Consider the following 19,988-nt stretch of genomic DNA (forward strand, 5'->3'; position numbering starts at 1 on the left):
GTGAGTTGATAAACGTCACGGAGAAGCCTCAACGAACAGGTTTCAAAATCTTCTTTCTACACAGTTCTTTTTTGAATTCGTAGTTTGGCCCCTCATGGCACGTTCTCGTCGAAGGAATCTGAAAGCCTACACTTTTTTTTGCATCATGACAAACCGGTGCGCTGCCATGAAACTACTCTTAATGCTTAAAATCATCACAGCTCCCCTATCTACGAAGGTCTTATGTTTGGAATCCGCCTTCATTGGCCACTTTAAGTTTTTGGCTTGATTCAATGTTTTTTACATTGAGTACACCAGACATAACATTAACATTGCAATCAAACGTCCTCTTCAAAATCTGGACAAACCGCCCCAAACAATCAAATACACGCACACCGTAATGCTTTTGATTTGTAAATGACTCTATTGGCATTACTACACTCAATATCTACAGACTGTTTCTCAGGACTCGAAAAAAGTTCTTAAAAGGCGCTCACGATGATAGCCCCAAACAGCTTTTGTCAGTAGATCCGCAAAGTTGTCCTTAGAATGAATGAAAGTGAATTTTAGATCCCCCTCTAAATATTCGTCTCTCAGTTCTCTAGCTTGCTGCGGTATTTTGAAGCGTGACTCTAGAAGTTGAATTGTCCTCAAGCTATCTGTTGTTACCTCTTTGCACGAACGGATATCGAGGTCGTCTAAAATACATTGAATAACGCGTAATCCATGGATTGATTGTGTCATGGCGATAAGCTCTGCGCGATTACAATTGTTACATTGCTTATAATCTTCTTCAGAGCGTGCTGATACCGCATTATCATTAAGAGTGAAAACCTGGCCCGTGTGAATAGTATCTAGCTCAAATGGCATGTAGGATGCATCCGTCATCGCTCCTATCTTATAGACTTTCCTGGTTGCATGGCGCTTCCACTTGAGACCTAAATTCCGCGTCTCATTAAGGTATGTTAAGAGCAATGGCAGGTGGCCAAGGCCATATTTCGATGCACTGACATCAAATGCAATGTCAAATCTACATTTTTTGCTCGTCTCATCAAGAAGCCTTTTCGCCTCATGAAAAAAATGATTGAGACAGATTAAGCTTGTATCTCTTGCAGATTTATACAGGTCCACCAAAAACGACAGCTCGTGTATCACACTTTTCATACTCAACTTCATGGACCAAAATCGTTGGTATACAATATCGATGTCAGAAATATAAAACTCCTGCACATTAGAGTTTGAAATAACTGGCTTTTCATAAGCCTCTAAAGGGTCAAGTAACCTGGACAATGTATCTATAATATCTGATGAAAGTGCTGGAGTGCTGGCGATGACAACAATTTCGTGAGGAGGTAAACAAACAATGCCTTTGGGACCAAAATCTCCCTTGACAAATAGACCGGTTTGAGTCTCTCTCATTTGAAAGAGGTTGATCAGAGTTTTTTTAATCTCCTTGTATAGGCTTTGACCGAGCCCACAATACTCCCTGTAAGAGCCCCAGAGATGCAATTCGAATCCCATGTGTGGCAAATCGCAGTGCGGAGGCGCTGTGAGGTAGGTGCGTCTGACAGACGACTTTGGACGAGCCGCTGGTATGCATTCTATATGCCAACCTCTATCGAAAGCAACTGCCAAACTTGTCAAAAGCGAGATGTCTTCCAACATGCAAATTTTGGGCCCTTCAAAAATGAGGTCCTCGTTATCCCCCGAGATCAAGCAGGTATATAACCCCTTGTAGGCCACGAAAATCCATTTCGAACTAACAATCCTGTTTTCCGGAACGCCGAAAAGATTGAAAGGTCGATTCTCATTCCATGTTCCCCACTTGCGTTGGAGCTCTTTTAAACAAAAATCATAGCTCGACCGGAATAAAGCCCTCGAATGTTGGTTCTTGTTCAGTACAATGGCTTCTTCAAACGATAAATAAATCGCTTGTTCTTCAGATTCGTGAGTAATTCTATCATTTAGGTGAAGGTTCTCAATATCTTCAATAACTTGTTCAAGAACGGGCTCATCAATGGGAGAGCTTCCAGTCTCACCAAAGCTCTGAGCAGCACATTTTGGTATCATAGATGACATCACAAACTTCACCTTACCGAAATCAAATCAGTGACAAATCCAATTCACACCCTTGCCGCTGTTGAGTTTATCGTCTGCTCACAGGGCTTTATGAAGAAAGGCCTCTTAAAGCGTCGACTACATATATCAATGAAGCACAGAAACCCTGCATATTCGTATCACCGTAAAGAAACACGTCCAGGTTGCAAATCCAACATAATTGCTCTCAGCAAGTAAAGCCATTCATTTGCAAGGGATCATACCTGATCCTAAACATTTAACTTCGCTGAATTGTGCCAAATCGGAGAGACTGCTAAAAGACTACCATCCCTTTTTTTTCAGAGATGAGCTTGCCCTTTTGTTCAGCTCAAAAGCCGTTCAGACTTATCATCTACAGCGCTCAATGAATGAACTTACGGTATGAGTTCATTTCAAGAAAATAATGAGGTGGTGGAATTTGTTGTCTTTCAATTTCCCATGGCCCAAGCACTGTACTTCCGTAAAACTTAACCCGACGTTCAAAACGGCACATGACAGTTAAGTTGCAGTTGTGCATCAATTATACTATTTGGCGCTAATCTTCATACCCGACATGCCTACCACCTCCTGCAGCCAGGACAGCTCTAACCGACTGACATTCCTTGCGTACCCTTTTGTGGTGAAAATGTACTCAGTGTATAGAATTGCGGGGCACGTCCTATCCATGAACAACATCGATGAAGGGTGTACGGAGATGGTCTCTCCTGTAGTGCTTGTTCTGAAAGATCTATCTGGCATTCCTATCGCTGTATTTTTTGCAAATCCGGCTAAGAAACATTGTGTAACCAACTTAATGTCAAAGTTATCGGTCTCCTCTGCATCGTGTAGGTCCCCCACTCTCATCTTCAAAAGTTTATCCATGTAGGAAATAAGCTGAGCACGAACCTTAATAACATTCTTGAATCCTCTCTTAGAGATGCACAAATCTTGACACCAGGCGTCCCGCTCATCGGCGTCTCTTAACGAAACATAGGCGTTGTACAACTCTTTCATCATTACCAAATCTCCAAATTTGGAACCCTGGTTGGCAACGGCGAAACGCTTTTCATTAACTTCATCCCTTTGCTCTGGCAGTGGGTTCATCAAAAGGTTTTCGACGCTCAGGCACGAAACGATGTCGACAACAGGAAGTAGACAATTCAGATCATGAGCTTGTAGAAGCACGCAACTAAGGTGCGGGGCCAACGGCAGCAAAGCCATTTGTTGTCCCTTACTAGTTATTTTACCTGCATCGTCCAATGCTCTCAGTTGGTAAAGTTCCTGCAAACCCAGCACAATGGCTTCCCTACCAGGGTTTTCCAGCCACGACCAGTTCACAATATCGTCAACGCCAATTTTTTTAAGCATTAGCAGCGGCGACGTGACTTCACTACGCGCGATTTCAGGCTCCGTTTGTTTGGGTAACTTTTGGTAGTCTTCTTCTCTGTAAAGTCTGTAACATTTACCAGCGCTTTCTCTACCGGCACGACCTGTTCGCTGTGACGCACTTGCTTTGGAAATTGGAACTGTGAGTAGCGTTGCCAGTCCCAGTTGGTGCCTCCAGACTTTCACTTTACGCAAGCCTGAGTCCACCACGAACTTGACGCCGGAGATCGTAACAGATGTTTCAGCCAAATTGGTGGAGAATACCACCTTTCTTTTGAATCCTTTTAAAGGAACAAATACTTTAGCTTGATCGGCAGGTGGTAGTGCAGCATAAAGTGGGTAGCCCACCAGTCGCGGCACAGATGACCCAAGGAGCTCGCTGATTTTATTAAGAACGGCGACAGCTTTGTCAATTTCTTCTTGACCTGGCATGAAGCACAGAATATCACCTAGCTGTTCTCCGTTATTGATCTGGACACAACAACAAATGATAGCATCGACAATATCATCGCAGGGTGCTTTCAAATACTGTCGCTGTACTGGAAACTTACGCCCTTCCACGAAAAGAATGGGAGCACCATTGAAAAACTCGCTGAATTTTTCGGCTTGTAAGGTTGCAGACATAACAACCACTTTCAGATCGGGTCTTGGCCCACTGACCAGCTCTTTCAAAAATCCCAAGATCAAATCTGTCAGAATTGTCCTTTCGTGTGCCTCATCGATGATCACGTACGAGTATTCGGAGAGATGTCTGTCCAGCATTATTTCACGCAGTAGCATACCATCAGTGAGATATTTTAGTTTGGTCTTGTTGCTGCTCTTATTATCAAAACGTACCGAATATCCAACACGATCACCTAGCCGACAACCATATTCTTGGGCAACACGCGTAGCTAAATTGATGGCCGCTACTCTCCGCGGTTGAGTCACGGCTATACGTTTCGAGCCCTGTTTACTGTTGGACAGCTTGTCAAGCAAAAATTGTGGTATTTGGGTTGACTTACCTGAACCGGTCTCTCCGATCAAGATCACTATCGGGTTCGCCTCCAGATGCTTCATGATATCATTTTTGTACTTAAAAACTGGCAAGGTTGACCGAACCTTCAAGAGACTAGTAGCAGTGCGTTTCAGATCGAACTTTGACGAGAAAACCTTATCGAAAGTCGCATCTTTGTTGTCCTCATCCACTTTTCTGCTTTTTGCGCCTAATTGAACCGTTTTGGAGGCTTGAAAAGGTGTTCTTTCGCGCACAGCGCTTTTTTTGCCCTTTGCCATCATGAACCGATCCTAAAGTCACTGTTTGAAGCTACTCTCAGATGGCCCTTGCTACTGTTCTACTTTCATCTCATCGAGCTCATCGAGCTCATCGAGCAGAGTTGGTGAATTTTCAGTGATCACACTATGTACGAAAGAGTTAATACCATCGTTAAATTAAAATATTGAAATAGCTACCACGGATACCTTTCCTTGTCATTCTTATGAATGTTCAAGCACAGGTAGTGCTCTTATCTCTGTCGGTCAGTTCTTATACATTTTGAGAGCTGAGTCTTTGTACTCAGCCGATGTATTCCCATAAAGCTAGCTTTCCAGAGCTCTGAAAAATGCCATCAAAATTACTGTTGTTAACCTGCGCTCTGACGACGGTTGCAATGGTATTCCAGATACTCCCAGTGATCTCCATGCCTCTAGTTAACAGCATATATCTTTCACGTTATAACGGCAGACTGTTTGGTGTTTTTGGCTGGTGTGTTGTGTCCACAGGTGTATGCACACCAGCGCGGATCGGGTACGCGATGCAATGTGCGGTGCAAGACACAGATGGGATCGACACCGCCACAATTTGCGATCTGGAAGAGTTCACCAGCAATTTTCTACCTTCACGCGCAAAACGGGCCATTTCCAAGCTGTTAGTCGTTCACCCAATGTCCCTGTTTTTCACCACAATTCTGTGGATTGCTACCATAGCACTCAACACCCGGGTATTTGCACGGTCTCGTCGAGCTCTTGCGTGTGCTGTGCTGTGGTCTCTTCCCGCCGTCTTCCTGTCACTCTTGAGCTTTTTGGTCGATGTGCTATTATTCGTCCCGTACCTAGCCTGGCCAGGTTGGCTCATTCTTGTAAGCACCGTGTTTATATCCACTGCATCCTGTATCATGTGCGGCGTGCGGAGGTCGGTTTCGTTACAGAAATACGAAAAGCTTCGAGGAAAAGAAGTCATAGAGCTGGTACCAATGCAATCCGACAAAATACAGTCCGAGACTCTGAATTTATCGCCTGGAGACTCTCAATCACAACGCGCTGCGTCGCTTGCAAGCCCATACCTGGTTAATAAACCGTATTATCCATCAAGTTGACAACGCTGATGCTGTCGTTAACTATGTGTCACGTGAGTATCAAGTTCTTAGTATTAAAATTTTCGAGATCTACAATGCCCGTGGAATCAAGTCGATGATGAGCAACCGTTGTGAACTGGACAACCCAGACGAGTGAGCCTGTTGGATATTGGAATCCCAACATCTGAAGAATGAGCAGGAGACATGTTATGGCTCCTAGGTTGTATTCGACTGTAACAGACACAATAGCAGCGAAAAGTACCCAAAAAACATTAAATGAGGGATTCAGGAAGGAACTACAAAGAGTAGTTCCAGGATACCACGACAGTATACACCCATTTTACCGCCCCAATGTGGCAGAAAGAGCGATTTTGTGTGCCACAGAAAGCTGTCCACATCTATTAGACGGTCATAAGATTGTTCCAGCAGTCATCAAGCGTCCGCGTGATAGCACCACGACGCTGGTAAATGCAAGGTGGATATTCAAATCTTCGCATGCTGTCCAGAACTGGCTCAAAGAATTTAATGAATTTGAAGTGACGAGGCAAGCTGAAAGTTTCGTTCTCATACAGGAACGTGATATCGAACAAATCATAAGGCCCAGCCGCTTGAACCCATCACAGTTTTCGGAACTTCAAAAGTTTGCTGAACTTTACAAAACACAGGATACCTCAACTCTAGATACAGTTCTTGTTTCCGGGCTGATAGAATCGCTAACATCGCTGCCGGTGATCAAGGTCTTTAGCGAAGAGGTCTTCTTGTACATATTACAGCACTACTGCAGCTCTAAACATGGTGTAATCGGCTTGACTCATTCAATGATTGAGTTTTTGCACAAAGACATTGATGATATCAAGGTAGCGGAGCTACTAGTGTTGCAATTGCTAATTACACTGAAGAAGAAGCAGGTGCCTGTGGATTCTGACGTAATGTCAGCGGTCACCGATCTGGTCAATGCGATTTCTGAAAGGTTTCACAAGGACAATTGCGTGCTGAGTTTCTCGCCAGTAACTGTTCAAGCGGTTTTAGATTTGCATCTCCAATTTGGCGACTTGAATGGGGCCAAAATGTTGCTTGCCCATTTGGTCAATCAGCGCATATGTCCGCAGTGTGTAGTACTAGAGAAGTACTTACTGCTTGTGGATGAGAAAATAGGCCCCGTGGACTCACCTGAGGCCTTTTTGAAGAAATTTGCATATATCTCAGACTTCAAAGCGATATTGGAAACTGCTATCACCCCGACATCGGCATCCCTGTTAATTCCTTACTGCCGCCATTTTGATGAAATGGTCTCACTCTTGGATATTATGGACCGCTCGAGGCTGAAGAAGCAAATCTGGGATCAAACGTTACCTCAGATGGTACGAAGGGTGTCTCTTTTCGAAAGCGATGCCGTTATGAACTCTTGCAATTTGACAGTACTGTTGCAGAGGGCCCAACGAGTTTACGGTTCGTCACTCTCAAACAAAGTTTTACAAGCTTTTATCGTTCAGTATGCGACCAATGGAAATTTCGCAATGGTTGCAAATTTAACTAATCGGCTTGACGGACAAGTGAGCGCTAACTTCAGTGCTGGAATTTTGGACGCCTCTGACTCAAAACAGACGTCAAGTTTGTTACCTGGCTTTCGTCCCGACGACAAACGTGCATTTATCAAATCCTTCGTTCTGCCTCGATACAGTTCACTTTCTGTTGCTGGAAGGCTTTGTGTTGTGGGAAATGCAGAAACGGAGGATATTCTCGAGCAGCTGTTGCGAATGGAGTCTAATCTTAACGGGAACGAGAAAAAACTACTGCTACAAGATGTTATCACTAAGGCCAGATCTTTGGGTCTAGAGGCTCTGACTTTAAAATATTCAAGCTAGGTCGACACCACCTTTGGGCAGGCTGGCTTTAAGCTCTGCAACTGTAACGAGAATCTCAGTTTGCGACCACAAGATCAACATTGTGCAAATAAAAAGTGAATCCTTGCGGAGACGAGTATGTTTGTTAACTGGTCCACTTTAAAGACAGTTGACGATAACCCATTGGGAGCATCATTTGATTGTTGATTATGCAAAGGGCTAGAATCCAACAGCGCCCGTTTTTCAAATACGCACTTTCTGGACAAGTTGACGAAAAGCCGTCAACTTTGACTTCAAACGATATTCATCTCAGCAGGGACAAGACATAGTTTCACCAAAAGCTCCGCTCATTCTCAAAACTAGCTTGAGGTTACTTGAACTCATGAGAGTTGCTAGTGCTGAAGTTAGGGGCTAATAGGAAGCAGACAAGTCGGCCCGCTAAACAAGATTATTGTCCAAGGGCTATAAACGTTAAGCAACAAAATCGTATGCAGTAGGCTGCATGTTTGAACCCTTATAACAGCCGTGTACAGGTTTGCAGCGACTGTTCTTCAGGATTAATCGGTACATGTTTCATCTTGGTTTCATGTTTAGTTTCGTCTACAAGAAGTCAACATGACAGCGGTATCATCAAGCTAATGGCTCATAGCATTCAGGCTGAGAAAGTGACTACGATGAGAACCAACGTGTGTTTGCAATTACTGCCTATCGTTGTTCATGGACAGCAGTACCAGAGACTTGACCACATCAGTCGATCACTTCAAGAATCGGAATACACCAGTAATGATTTAGACCGTATTGTCAAGACGAACTTTCCCTTTCACAAAACGTTTTGTGCTGGAGAAGCTCTCAAAGATTTTTTACCGGCTTGCCTCGAAAATGGTATCGAAACTGTTGATTCTAAGTTGAAGGTTCGAGCGGCAGTGAGCCTGTCATTTTGTGAATTCGAAGAATCCGGACTTGATGTAAGGCCTCAACTCTGTTTCGACCTCAATCATGCCGACATTAACAAATGTGTGGAGGAGTTGCGAAGCTCACCACAGTGGTGGACGACCTACAGTGGATATTATCAACGATTACCAAGTCTATGCTACGAACAGTCCTTACCCTACGAAAAGGATCAACTGCTTGCTCTTTTCCTCAACATTACTAAAGTCTACTCGAGCTTTAGCGAGTCTGTGGATCTTGAGCTGACTAAAAAGTTTGCAGATCTAGAGGAAAGAAGTGCCGAAATGATGAACTCTTTTCAAGAAACTCTACAAAATCAAATTCATGATATGAACGAGTTGAACGCGGACAAGCTTAGGTCCTTCACAGATGTATTTGATCAGGTTAGGGAGAAAGCCTTTGGCGATTTTACAGACGGTTTAGTGACTGTGCGCAACGAGCTTGTCGGAGCGGACACCGACTTATGGCTTGAGCTTAAAACCCTAAGAAAGCATTTGGAGGACGTAAACCTCGAATTAGAAGATCGTGATTACGTCCAACAAATCAGGACTCTCAAAAATGAAGGCGTTGAACTCTCTAAAGAAGCCAATGAGCACGGTCTTTCGCATCTGAACACGATGAACGAGGCGCTCGAGAAATTAAACCTCAAGTCGACACAGCAGATTACCGAACTGAATTCAAACATCGCAGATTCTTACCTAGATGTTTTCGTGGCTTTTCAGGATTTTAGAGACGTGATCCGAAACTCCATGATCCCTATCATTCAAGATGAAATGAACCCTCATCTTGATGACTTCAACCAAAAACTTTTGAGCAACCTGCAAGATATTGATGCTGCTATGGAGAGCCATACAGAAGCCTGGAGTGATAATCTGCATGATACTTTCGAGAAAGTGAGTACTGAACTTAATCACACCGCAGCAACTGTCCAGCAATTGGAGAGTGATATCAAGGCAGCCAAGCTACAACTCGGATTTTTTATCAATACCCTTCAGGCGCTCCAAAATATTTTACTTGCAAGTATTCGTCGTGCCTACTACTTCGTAAGTCTCATTCCAGTCGCGGCTCGTCCCCTTATCGCCATTCTCTTTATGAAGGTATTTTCAATTATCGTCAATGCCAGCCCGAATATGTACACTGCAGTTGCATATCTGCCTCCCTTCGTGGGGGAATTCATTGTACTTATGGGCGCACTGGTGGGTGGTTTGTTGCTGGGATTCTATACTATGATATAACATACGTAACCCAATTTGAAATTGAAAATAGCCATAAAGCCTGTCGTTCTTAACATGTCGTTCAAATTCATCATACTCTATATCGTACATCAGATGCTAATACATAACAAGTAGGTAACTTTCAGCTTAGATACTCTCATCAGCACATACTTCTTTTCTTAGGTTTAGTCTTCCGGAAAGTATATCTCCGATTTTATTGAATTCTTCCCAATGGATCTCTTGACCCTTTCTCAATTCAACGTTAGTCTCTTCCTCCCACAAGTGGGCGATTGGCTTGAAAGAAATATGGGATCCGTTCACGGCAATAATGGCAGCCGAAGCATCCTCGTCATGAAGAGTGTATTCCTTGACGCCGTTGACATACTTGAATCTCAAAATCTTGAAATCCTCGTTCTGCTCATCGGAGTTCTTTTTATTCCATGCTTCAATGAACTTTACGCACTTGACGGCATATCTGGAACCTGTAACACGGTCTCTGGACGAGGGAACACCACCTTGCTGTACATGTCCAGGGATTGCGGTTCTTGATCCGAACTTGTTGTCCGAAGCTTCTGCGATGATATCAGATAGGAGCTGAGTGGTGTAGATGCTAGAGGCTTGCTCATTTCTAATTAGAAGCTTACCGTTACGAGTTTCTCCCTGGTCATGACGGAAGTTTTCTTTTAGTAGCGCCAAATCTTCTCTGATGCTCTTCAGATCGATCTCGTCTTCTGGTGTGTACACGGACACGGCACCGGTAACCAACCCTGTGAAAGAGGCAATGTAACCAGAGTGACCACCTTGCACTTCAACAACAAAAACTCTTCTTCTGGAAGCGGAAGCAGATTGCTTGATAGCATCAGTGTAATTGACTAGAGCATTCAGACAGGTATCAACACCTAGGGAGTATTCGGTACCCGGTACGTTGTTGGAGACAGTGGATGGAATCAACACCATAGGAATGTTGAAAATTGGGTACTGAGCGCGAGCGTCACGTAGTTCCTTCAAAGATTTGAAACCTTCAAAACCACCAAGGATGATTAGACCATCGAACTTATTCTTTTGGAAATGATAAGCGATAGAGCCCATGTCAGAACTAGCGACAGACCTGTTGGTTCCGATTTCGGATCCACCCAAATTGTGCCAGTTCTCCACATCGATCCATGACAATTCTTTAACTTCACCGGTTTGGATCAATCCACTGAAACCATTCAAAATGGCCGAAGGGGTATGACCACGCGACAAACAGTATAAAGTTGCCGCACGAGTAGCAGCATTCAACGCAGCAGATGGAGCTCCGACGTGAACGATGGCAACGTTCAATCTCTCATTCTCTGGTAGTCTTTCGGAGCCATCATCCTCGACAGTGGTGGAGAGGAAATTTTCGTACAGCTCAATAAACTCGGTGTCACGAAGAGAAATAGCTTTGTCGAAATCTTGGCTTTCGATAGCGGTGGCAACACTCTTGGTGAGCTTAACTGATTCCATCAATGGCACTCTAATAATCTTGTTCTCGAGAATACCAATCAAAGGCGAAGGTGTTTCTGGTGTCATTTCCAAAATAGCCTTAACAGCATCCACACCTTGCAAAGTTGCTAGCCATCTGTCGTGAGCCACAGCAGTTCCACCTCTCTGGACGTGGCCTAGGGTGGTGATTTTAGTATCCAAACCCAAGTCGACCAAGGCGTCCTTGACTTCTTCCGCGGTAATGGATTTCAAATTGTTGTCAAGAGCACCTTCAGCCACAATGACAGTATTGTTTCTGCGACCCTTGTCTCTGTGTGCTTGACAGACCTTCTTCAGTTCGGCTTGCCACTCACCAGCAGGGGCGGCTCTTTCAGGGATGAAAATGTAGTCGGCACCGGTAGCAATACCAGCCATCAAGGCCAACCAACCACAGTGTCTTCCCATGACTTCAACGACGAAAGCTCTAGAGTGGGATTTAGCAGTAGCATCAATGTAATCAACCATCTCACAAATTCTCTCAAGCGCGGAGTAAGCACCGATGGTGGAGTCGGTTCCGGACATATCGTTGTCAATGGAACCAACGAGACCAACAATCTTGAGGTTTCTGTAAGGCTCGACGCGTTCGGCAGTGAAAACACCATCGTTTACCAGTTCTTCGACCAAAGAAGGCCATTCAGATCTGAACAAATCAGCACCGGTCAAGGAACCATCACCACCACAAACGACCAGAGCGTCAATACCTTGTGTGATCAAGTTGGCAGCAGCCTGTTTACGACCCTTACGTTCTTTGAACCCCATACAACGAGCGGTTCCAATCAAGGTACCACCCTCACTGAGCCAGCCTCTAACGTCTTGCCATTCCATTTTGCGCAACAGATCTCCGCCCTGCAACAAACCTTCATAACCTTCGTAGACGGCGTAAACGTCGCAACCGTAGTAAATGCCGGCTCTAACCACCGCACGAACGGCAGAGTTCATACCTGGGGAGTCACCACCGGAGGTCATCACAGCGATTTTTCTCTTGATGCCGCCCTTGCCGTCAGAGAGTTCGGAGCCAGCAGAGGTCATAGAAGCATTGTGCTCTTGTGGCTTGAGATAGTCTGCAGGTGTTTTTTCTTCCTTCAAAAAGAAGTCCGAGCCCACAGGTTTGTCTTCACCGGCTTTCACGAAGGGTGAAAAGCGCAAGATGTTACCCAAGGGGTCCTTGGCCACATATTCGCCGTTGTCGAGGCTTTGGGCTTCTGGGAGCGCTTCCGAGATGTGTTGTGGCTGAGCGCTGTAGTAGGTGACGCTAGTGTCTGCAGTTTCGAGTGGTTCTGCGGTCACAAGCCTGATTTTCAACAAAGCACCGTCACTTTGGTTGTGGTTAGACGCTTCTTGTTGTGGGATACGGAACCCGTTACTGTCTACTTCAGACAGCTTGAAGCTTTCCAGCCAGGTCTCCTTGACAGATCCCTGCGCAGTTCCTGACGTTGGAGTGCTCTGTTTGTTGCCTCTGAACTTGTCGTAAGTCTTGACGGTCGAGAATCCAAGCTTGTGGTAGAACTTGATGGCTTGTCTGTAGGCGGTTTCGTCTGTCGTGGCGACAGATCTGAAAGCCACGCCGTATACGGCGTCCTGAGTCATTTTTATGGGGATAAAAGTGATTTTTACTCACAACTTATTTTTTCCTGATGGGAGTGGTATACAAACACTCGGAAAACACCGCAACACTGAGATTTTTGACGGAAAGTGTCCGAAATTGATTATTCTTGTTTGTTCAAGGATTTGAAGTTCCGTTGCAAAACAAAAGACAACAAAAAAACTAGGCCCAGTTCAAAAGATCCAAATATCAAAAATTCACGAAATGGCCTGAAGACTGACAAGATCGAAATGCCAAAGTCAGAAAATCCGTAAACTCAAAAACTCAAAAACTCAAAAACTCAAAAAACTCTTTATAAAATCCAATTGAGATCACTGAGGGGACGTCCCTTATTTGTACGGACCCAATGTATCGCGTGCGTGAGGAACTTCACAACGTCTCTCGACCTTTTATATCACCCGTACCTGAAATGATACCAGATATGGTTCGGTTTTGCTGCTGGTGGAGAGACCAGCTGAAAAAAAGTGGTGGATGGGGTGGTGGTGGTGGATTGATGGTTGTCATTGACGTCGATCGCAGTTACATCGTCATCTCGTGGTTTACTTCGTGATGTCTGAGAGAAGGTGAAAAAACCACCGACTTCCGGGTCAGGTGACCGAGGGAAGCTGACCACGATGCCAATGGAAGCCGACGGAAGCTGAAACAAAACACCCACACACCCAATCACGTGAAAAAGAGGTCTGGGTGGCGATCACGTGTTAACAAACATCCGTACACCATTGAGAGGAGGTCACGTGATAGCTTTTTTCCTTTCTTCTTTGGTTTCTTTTCTGCGCTTCGAGAAACTATATGTCGATGAGATTAGGACCCTCGCTACGGTAAGGTTGCTGTGGTTGGCCCGGGTACTGAAGCTGTTGGGACCCTTGCGGGCCGTACGATTGGCCGTAGACGTGCTGTTGTTGTTGTTGCTGCTGCTGCTGCTGGGTGGTGTGCGAAAACACAGGCACTGTAGGCAAGTTCTCGAGCCCGCCAAAAGTGTGCGGACGGTCCTGAAATTGTCCCTGCATTTGGCCCTGTCCAAAAGGATTGGTGTTGGCAGTTGCAGAGGCATGCGCGATGCCCGTTTGCTGGTTGGCTTGCGAGAACGGGTTGAACGTCTCACGCTCGTCGCGAGCACGAGCAACGTTATCCAGCGAAAATGGATTCTTGGAGCCTGTGGGCATCGCAACTTGTGTGTCAGCTACTGGCGGTTGCACTGGCCCACTGTAGCCCCCAAATCCAGCGCCCGTGTAGTTTGGCGTAATGTGGGCGTTGGTACTGTAAAACCCAGTTGGATTCGTCGGAGGCTGTTGGTGGGGCATCTGAGAAGTGTTCTGGGCTTGTAACGTAACCGGAGACTGTTGTGGAACCTGCGTGTGTTGGTACTGCAGCCCCTGCGCAGGAGACTGTTGTGGGAACTGAGTGTTTTGATACTGCAGTCCCTGTCCTGGAGACTGTTGTTGAAATTGCGTGTTTTGATATTGAAGTCCCTGTCCTGGAGACTGTTGTGGAAACTGAATGTTTTGATGTTGCAGACCTGCAGGAGACTGCTGTGGGAATTGCGTGTTTTGATACTGCAGACCCTGTCCCGGAGACTGTTGTGGAAACTGAGTGTTTTGTTGTTGTAGACCCGCAGGAGGTTGCTGTGGGAGTTGCGTATTTTGATATTGCAATCCCAAACCCTGGGTGCTGTGACGCTGCACCTCCTGTAATCCTGTTTGCTGCGCTACCTGTGGCGAAGCTCCTTGCGGTGGCGCTTGAGCCATGAACGGGTTACTGGTGTGCTGAACAATCACCGGAGTTTGTTCAAAAGTAAAACCGTTGGAAAACGGATTGTAACCAGTCTGTTGCTGTGGAATTGTAGGAGAGATGACCATCTGCTGTTGTGAACGCAGTTGTTGCTCCAACAACTTCTTCTGCTCTCGAATTTGTTCGAGTTCCCGTTGAGCGGGAGTTCTTTTGTCATCGGCCGAAAAGGTCTGTGCCTTGTTCACGTCGTCACGCAAGTGCTCTTCCAAAGATCGGATCAATTTGGTCGTGATGTGTTTAATAACAGGAATTTTCAAACCCACCGCTTTACCCGTTTTCAAATATTTCACCACAACATCTGTCAATTCCACAAATCGCTTGTATAGTTTCAGCGTACGTTCTGCGTTTTGGTGCGTCAATTCAAAAAAACTCTCGAGCAGCGTAATGATACCCTCGTTCAAAGCATTGTAGAGCACCAATAAATCTTGCACCAGAAGCCTAAACGCGGTCATCAAAAGGTCATTTCCCAAATCATATTGCGAATACCGATTTTTCACCAGCGCCGTAACTTGAAGTTCCAACGACTCTACGTGGTTCAGCGCTTTTTGAGGCTCCTCTGCTACGGGGGCCTTCAAGTTTGCGGACCCATCACGGACATAATCTTTGCCTATATTAGCGTACTGTTCGCTGCGGCACTGCAAATAGTCTCTATACCGTCTCAACGCTTGCAAATCGCCGGATGACAATTTTGAGTGGAACACATCTTTTAACTGGAAAAATTCTAGATGTTTGGACAGATACTTGATCGTCACATCTATCTCTCCTTCCCGTATCATAACATGTACCAAAATCAACGATTTGTAGACAATCGTCCACGCAGTGTCCAGAACACGGCCTTCCAACGCATGCATGATTTCCCGAAAGTTCTGAGGCTCGGAAGTACCCAACAAAATTGGGTCCACATATTTGGCCTTAGGAGGTGCCATCTTAATCTTAGTGGCACCTTTGACCAGCTTTTGGTATGTTGTCATCGCCGGTTTTTTCTCAGGATTTAGTTGAGGATACTGTCAATTGCGCCAAAAACTCGGCCACCACTCACAAAGGGCTTTAGGATGACTTTTCAGTTCAATTTAGCTGATGTTTCTGTGTGTTGATGAGTTGAAATGCTAGCATTTTTGAATAGTATTTGGTTATAGGGGCATCCCAAGCATTAAAGCTCACGTCGTGAAGTATGACACAGTCACGTGCTAGCGGTTCAAGTGACAATTTAAGCATGTTGTGGAGTTTCCAAGGCTGCAATTGGAGCATATAGTATGGTTACAGTGGCTGCAATTCGAATTGTGGTTTGCGGAATCACAATAGTAGCAATTGGAGTGCAATTCTGGTTCTTTGAAAGTGGGACGTGAAACGCGTCTTGCGGACATTAGCATAGCTCTAAAAGCATCGGTTCCAGAGCCAGAGGTGAAAAGTTGAGCTCTTTTCAAGTCTATGGTGGGTGAGGTTTCATCAATAGAGCGTTTCATTGGTATATTTCGGTAGTAGAGTCCAGTTGGGATCCGAAAGATCGGTACAGAGTTTACGCGTTCTCCAGTGATCACTATGTTAAATTGGATGCGATGAGATGAGATAATATAGTGGAAAAGATGCATCACGTGACAAAGTTTTATGTAGCGGTGAGTCAAGTTTCCACATGGCTAGAAGCTTGAGTTGGGCAGCGTAAGTGTAATATTGAGAATTGAAGAATGGATTCTGAGTCTTACCGAGACATTTTGTGGAGGCTCTTCAAAATTTGATCCCGCGAATAGAATGCTCTGAGTATCTGAACACGGAGAAAGAGCGGAACTCGTATGTCTGTCTTCCAGAGGCAGACACCTTCGATATAAAGAGCTGTAGATTGTGTCATCGATAGGATATAATTTTTAAAGATGCGCCCTTCAAAGTAAGTAGCGAGGGAAGCTAGTTGACAACAGTTATTAGAGTTGTGTGAAAAAGTGACAGTTTTTTCCCTGGCGATGAGGACTTAAAGGGAATACCGTCTGAGCTTTTTTTTGCAAGCACGTAAGTATTATGGGACTGGTTCGCTAACGCTGTGAACACTTTGTAATGTCAAACACGTGATATAATGACAGCGTCAAGAAATGTGAATAGTGACAACATTCAGTGTTTTCAGTGCACTACTGTTTGGATGATGTTTGACTTACAGAATTCCACCTGCGAGTGTTGAAAAGAGACAGCCGGGAACTTGAAGTTACCCCCTTTGTATCGGATTGGAATTCGGTGAACACTCTTACTTCTTGTCGGAACCTCCGTCTGTCTAGCGTCAGATGGTTGACAAAGTGATCATACGCACGTGACACGATGACAGCGTCAGAATCAGCAAGATGTTCAAAGAAACTAAAACAACTACTGATCTAACTGGAATGAAATTGATTGACCCAAATAGTACCAGTTTCAATTGATTGTATGGTTCTTAGATTAGCTCATTTCCGCCATTCGAACCTGAAATGCCTGAAAATGTTTACATCAGTCAACGACGGAACATTTCCGAGTATTTGTATAAGAGGGGACCTTCAATCCACCCTTCAAGCTCACTCCATTTATGATAAATACATCACGGAGGGATAACTCTGATTTAAAAATGTACCAAACCTATAGTCAAAAGAACTACGGAGAGATAAGTAAAATCCATAACCATGACCATTCATTTAAAGCAAATCATGACTGAGCTAACGAAGCAGATTAACAACTCGAACACTGCCGACGTAGTCGAGCCTCAATAAATAAAAGAATAGTTTGCATCTTACGATAATGACAGAATCACCCAGGATATGGGACGTTATTCGTGCAACGACACTCCCGAGATAGAGTTTCAACACGAGTATAAACAAAGATGGTGTTCCCACCAGTCATGAGACCTGGTCCCTGGTGTGTCTTTTCTGTTGTCTGATTTGGCAATTGAAGGCATCAGCGATCCGTTTTTTTCATCTCACGCTTTCACAGCCAGTAGTTACACCAAAGTAATTGATACCGCTCTCAATTTGACAACATCATTTCCATCATTTCCACATTGGCCATTCACAGCTGTTCTTTTGCGCCCTCAATTGTCATGCCAGGTATTTTTTGTATTCTGTGACGCCCTCTGCTGCTGGGCTTTAGTTAATGTATACTGTAATAGTCGAATTGAAGCTAATCAGGATCAAGGACGAGTACGAGTAAAAGCGTAAATAGCCGTGTTGATTGGACCAATAATGAAGGCGCTTGGAAAGTTTTGAGCTTCTCTTGGGCATGATATATTGCGTAATAAGAGCTCAAGCTTGGTGAATGGGAGATATACATTGATTTAATGCTGGACAGACATGATATGTGCGGATAGCGAATTGTTTGACAATTACTTTGGTTTCTCGCCCAGCTTTGAAAGATACCTAGGCAAGCGGGTTCTGAAATGAAGAGTTATATTATAGAGCAAGACTCATGCGCACAATGACGTAAAGAAACCGAATGAAGCGCTACGGCTTCCGTGAAACATGAATCCGTAACAATCGTTTCATGAAAGTGGATTACATGTCCATTGCGGCTGGCAAAACGACTTTTACAGAAGACTTGTCAAATTCTGACATCGACGACCATATTTCTCTTGGATCAAAGGGCGAAGAGAAAGTTTATTGCTACTGGCACAAAATCCGTTCTACATTGACAATAACTAATTCAGATCACTTCAACGTACTAGTCATAGGTGTAGGGAAGCCCGTTTACGAGGTTAGGGGTCAGATATTGTTGGTGAGCATCGCGGGACGCGCACCGGAGAGAAACCAGTCATGTGATACGTTTCGTAGTTCTTATACGTGTCTACGTCGGACTGGCGACGAATCCGGGAGCGATCCGGTTCTGAAGGAGGGCGCACGCCTTAGTTAATTTAGGAATAGGAACAACAATCTTGTATTGAGATTGGATTAAGAAGTAGTGTCCAACCAGGATGTATTTACCACATATTGAGTCAAATAGTTTGAATAGTGTGCGAGGATGAGAACCCGAAGGAAGTGATCCAGCGTGCAGTGGCGGGTCATCTACAAGCAGCGAAATTGACAACATCAGGTAGTCACATCAAAGAGCTATGAATATCGGCTTCAAGTGATGCTACCTTTACGAGTTGGTAGTCAGTGACAGATTCGTGAGAAAGTCAAGAATCGAATGTCGTAAAACACGACATAACTCGCAGGATTCGTACCAGATCCGGAGGACTACATAGTACATATCTGAATCTACAAGAACACCGAAAAGAGCAACCTAGATTACATCAATACTTCTGAACACTCAGGATTGGGGACAAATCTGAAAATATCCTATCGTGATTTACAAGCTTGGTGTGTATCACTATATACGCAAACCACTACACGCTGACATTCCAAACATACCGGTTTCGAGATAGGGAAAGCCACAACGAAACGCGCGAGTCTTCTATATTTATAGAGTAACAGGAGAATTATGGCGTGTGCCGTTCTTTAGAGCCGGGTTCGCGCCCGGATTCGTCTTTTAGCGCGGAAAGACTCACAGTACACGAAGAGATATCCCTGGCCGTACCTGGTCACGTATCCATTGGGGATCGTAGGAGGTAGGTCAATGGAAGCTTTGTAACTTGGTCCTGGTTGGGATTTGAAAGTTGTACTCCGGGAAGTCATGATAAAGGTTTAGATCACGTGACCCCATAAACTCTAATACACAGTCTTTTGATCTTGAAACCTTCCTGATAGTAAATGACGATTCCAAAGCTGTCTATTCTGAAGCTCTCTATTTTGAAGCTCCTTACGCTATTATGATCCGTTCACACTCAATGTGCTTACCTAATCTCTCTCATACCATCGTCACGTGACACTCGTCCACTTCAATACACACTTTTTTAACCGTGGATGAAACCACCAGAATAGCAGCTCCCTGCTCTAAAGCTCCCTCCTCTTCTGAAGCTCCCCATACTATTCTCATTCATTCAAACTCAATCTGTTCATGACTATCACGTGACCTATTCTCAAAAATGACTCCTCCCACACCCCTCACTTCTGATACACTATTCCTCCACCACTACTCAAATCCCCAACTCCAACAGTTCCTCTTCCTTGTTCCAAACCTATCCCCATCCACTCCTTTTCCTCCGCCTCTGCCCTCCCACGCCTCTCGGCCAATCATAACGTCTCCAGGTCACGCGACCATCCATTTCTCCCGTTACCCGCACCGCTCCCAGGTTTATCAATTCTGATTGGCTCATATCCCATATTGGAAGAAATTTTTGAAAAAGTACCCACACTAAACACACCTGGTGGTGGAAAAAAAAATTATAGCCTATACTTCAAATCTTCCACTATTATATCTTTAACTACCT

At 44.7% G+C, this 19,988-nt stretch overlaps 8 protein-coding genes across 8 annotated transcripts; 3 read left to right on the forward strand and 5 right to left on the reverse strand.

Moving 5' to 3' along the window:
• Nucleotides 1-441: 441 nt before the first annotated feature.
• LALA0_S01e05578g (LALA0S01e05578g1_1) lies at nt 442-2,058 on the reverse strand (the record flags this gene model as incomplete). The annotated part of the gene is made up of 1 exon (XM_022774351.1): nt 442-2,058. The coding sequence occupies one exon, from the start codon at nt 2,056-2,058 to the stop codon at nt 442-444; it is 1,617 nt and encodes a 538-aa protein (XP_022626457.1).
• Nucleotides 2,059-2,601: 543 nt separating this feature from the next.
• On the reverse strand, nt 2,602-4,716 carry DHR2 (LALA0S01e05600g1_1; the record flags this gene model as incomplete). Its single annotated transcript, XM_022774352.1, has 1 exon — nt 2,602-4,716. One exon carries the CDS (start codon nt 4,714-4,716, stop codon nt 2,602-2,604), a length of 2,115 nt encoding a protein of 704 aa, XP_022626458.1.
• Nucleotides 4,717-5,042: 326 nt separating this feature from the next.
• On the forward strand, nt 5,043-5,795 carry RIM9 (LALA0S01e05622g1_1; the record flags this gene model as incomplete). Its single annotated transcript, XM_022774353.1, has 1 exon — nt 5,043-5,795. One exon carries the CDS (start codon nt 5,043-5,045, stop codon nt 5,793-5,795), a length of 753 nt encoding a protein of 250 aa, XP_022626459.1.
• A 170-nt stretch (nt 5,796-5,965) lies between these two features.
• AEP1 (LALA0S01e05644g1_1) lies at nt 5,966-7,639 on the forward strand (the record flags this gene model as incomplete). The annotated part of the gene is made up of 1 exon (XM_022774355.1): nt 5,966-7,639. One exon carries the CDS (start codon nt 5,966-5,968, stop codon nt 7,637-7,639), a length of 1,674 nt encoding a protein of 557 aa, XP_022626460.1.
• A 653-nt stretch (nt 7,640-8,292) lies between these two features.
• On the forward strand, nt 8,293-9,801 carry KAR5 (LALA0S01e05666g1_1; the record flags this gene model as incomplete). The annotated part of the gene is made up of 1 exon (XM_022774356.1): nt 8,293-9,801. The coding sequence occupies one exon, from the start codon at nt 8,293-8,295 to the stop codon at nt 9,799-9,801; it is 1,509 nt and encodes a 502-aa protein (XP_022626461.1).
• A 126-nt stretch (nt 9,802-9,927) lies between these two features.
• Nucleotides 9,928-12,873, reverse strand: PFK1 (LALA0S01e05688g1_1; the record flags this gene model as incomplete). The annotated part of the gene is made up of 1 exon (XM_022774357.1): nt 9,928-12,873. One exon carries the CDS (start codon nt 12,871-12,873, stop codon nt 9,928-9,930), a length of 2,946 nt encoding a protein of 981 aa, XP_022626462.1.
• An 801-nt stretch (nt 12,874-13,674) lies between these two features.
• YAP1802 (LALA0S01e05710g1_1) lies at nt 13,675-15,648 on the reverse strand (the record flags this gene model as incomplete). The annotated part of the gene is made up of 1 exon (XM_022774358.1): nt 13,675-15,648. One exon carries the CDS (start codon nt 15,646-15,648, stop codon nt 13,675-13,677), a length of 1,974 nt encoding a protein of 657 aa, XP_022626463.1.
• Nucleotides 15,649-15,864: 216 nt separating this feature from the next.
• Nucleotides 15,865-16,140, reverse strand: LALA0_S01e05732g (LALA0S01e05732g1_1; the record flags this gene model as incomplete). The annotated part of the gene is made up of 1 exon (XM_022774359.1): nt 15,865-16,140. The coding sequence occupies one exon, from the start codon at nt 16,138-16,140 to the stop codon at nt 15,865-15,867; it is 276 nt and encodes a 91-aa protein (XP_022626464.1).
• Between the last annotated feature and the right edge of the window lie 3,848 nt (nt 16,141-19,988).

The sequence above is a fragment of the Lachancea lanzarotensis genome, scaffold LALA0S01 (assembly GCF_000938715.1).
Source record: "Lachancea lanzarotensis genome assembly LALA0, scaffold LALA0S01, whole genome shotgun sequence".
Taxonomy (NCBI): domain Eukaryota; kingdom Fungi; phylum Ascomycota; class Saccharomycetes; order Saccharomycetales; family Saccharomycetaceae; genus Lachancea; species Lachancea lanzarotensis.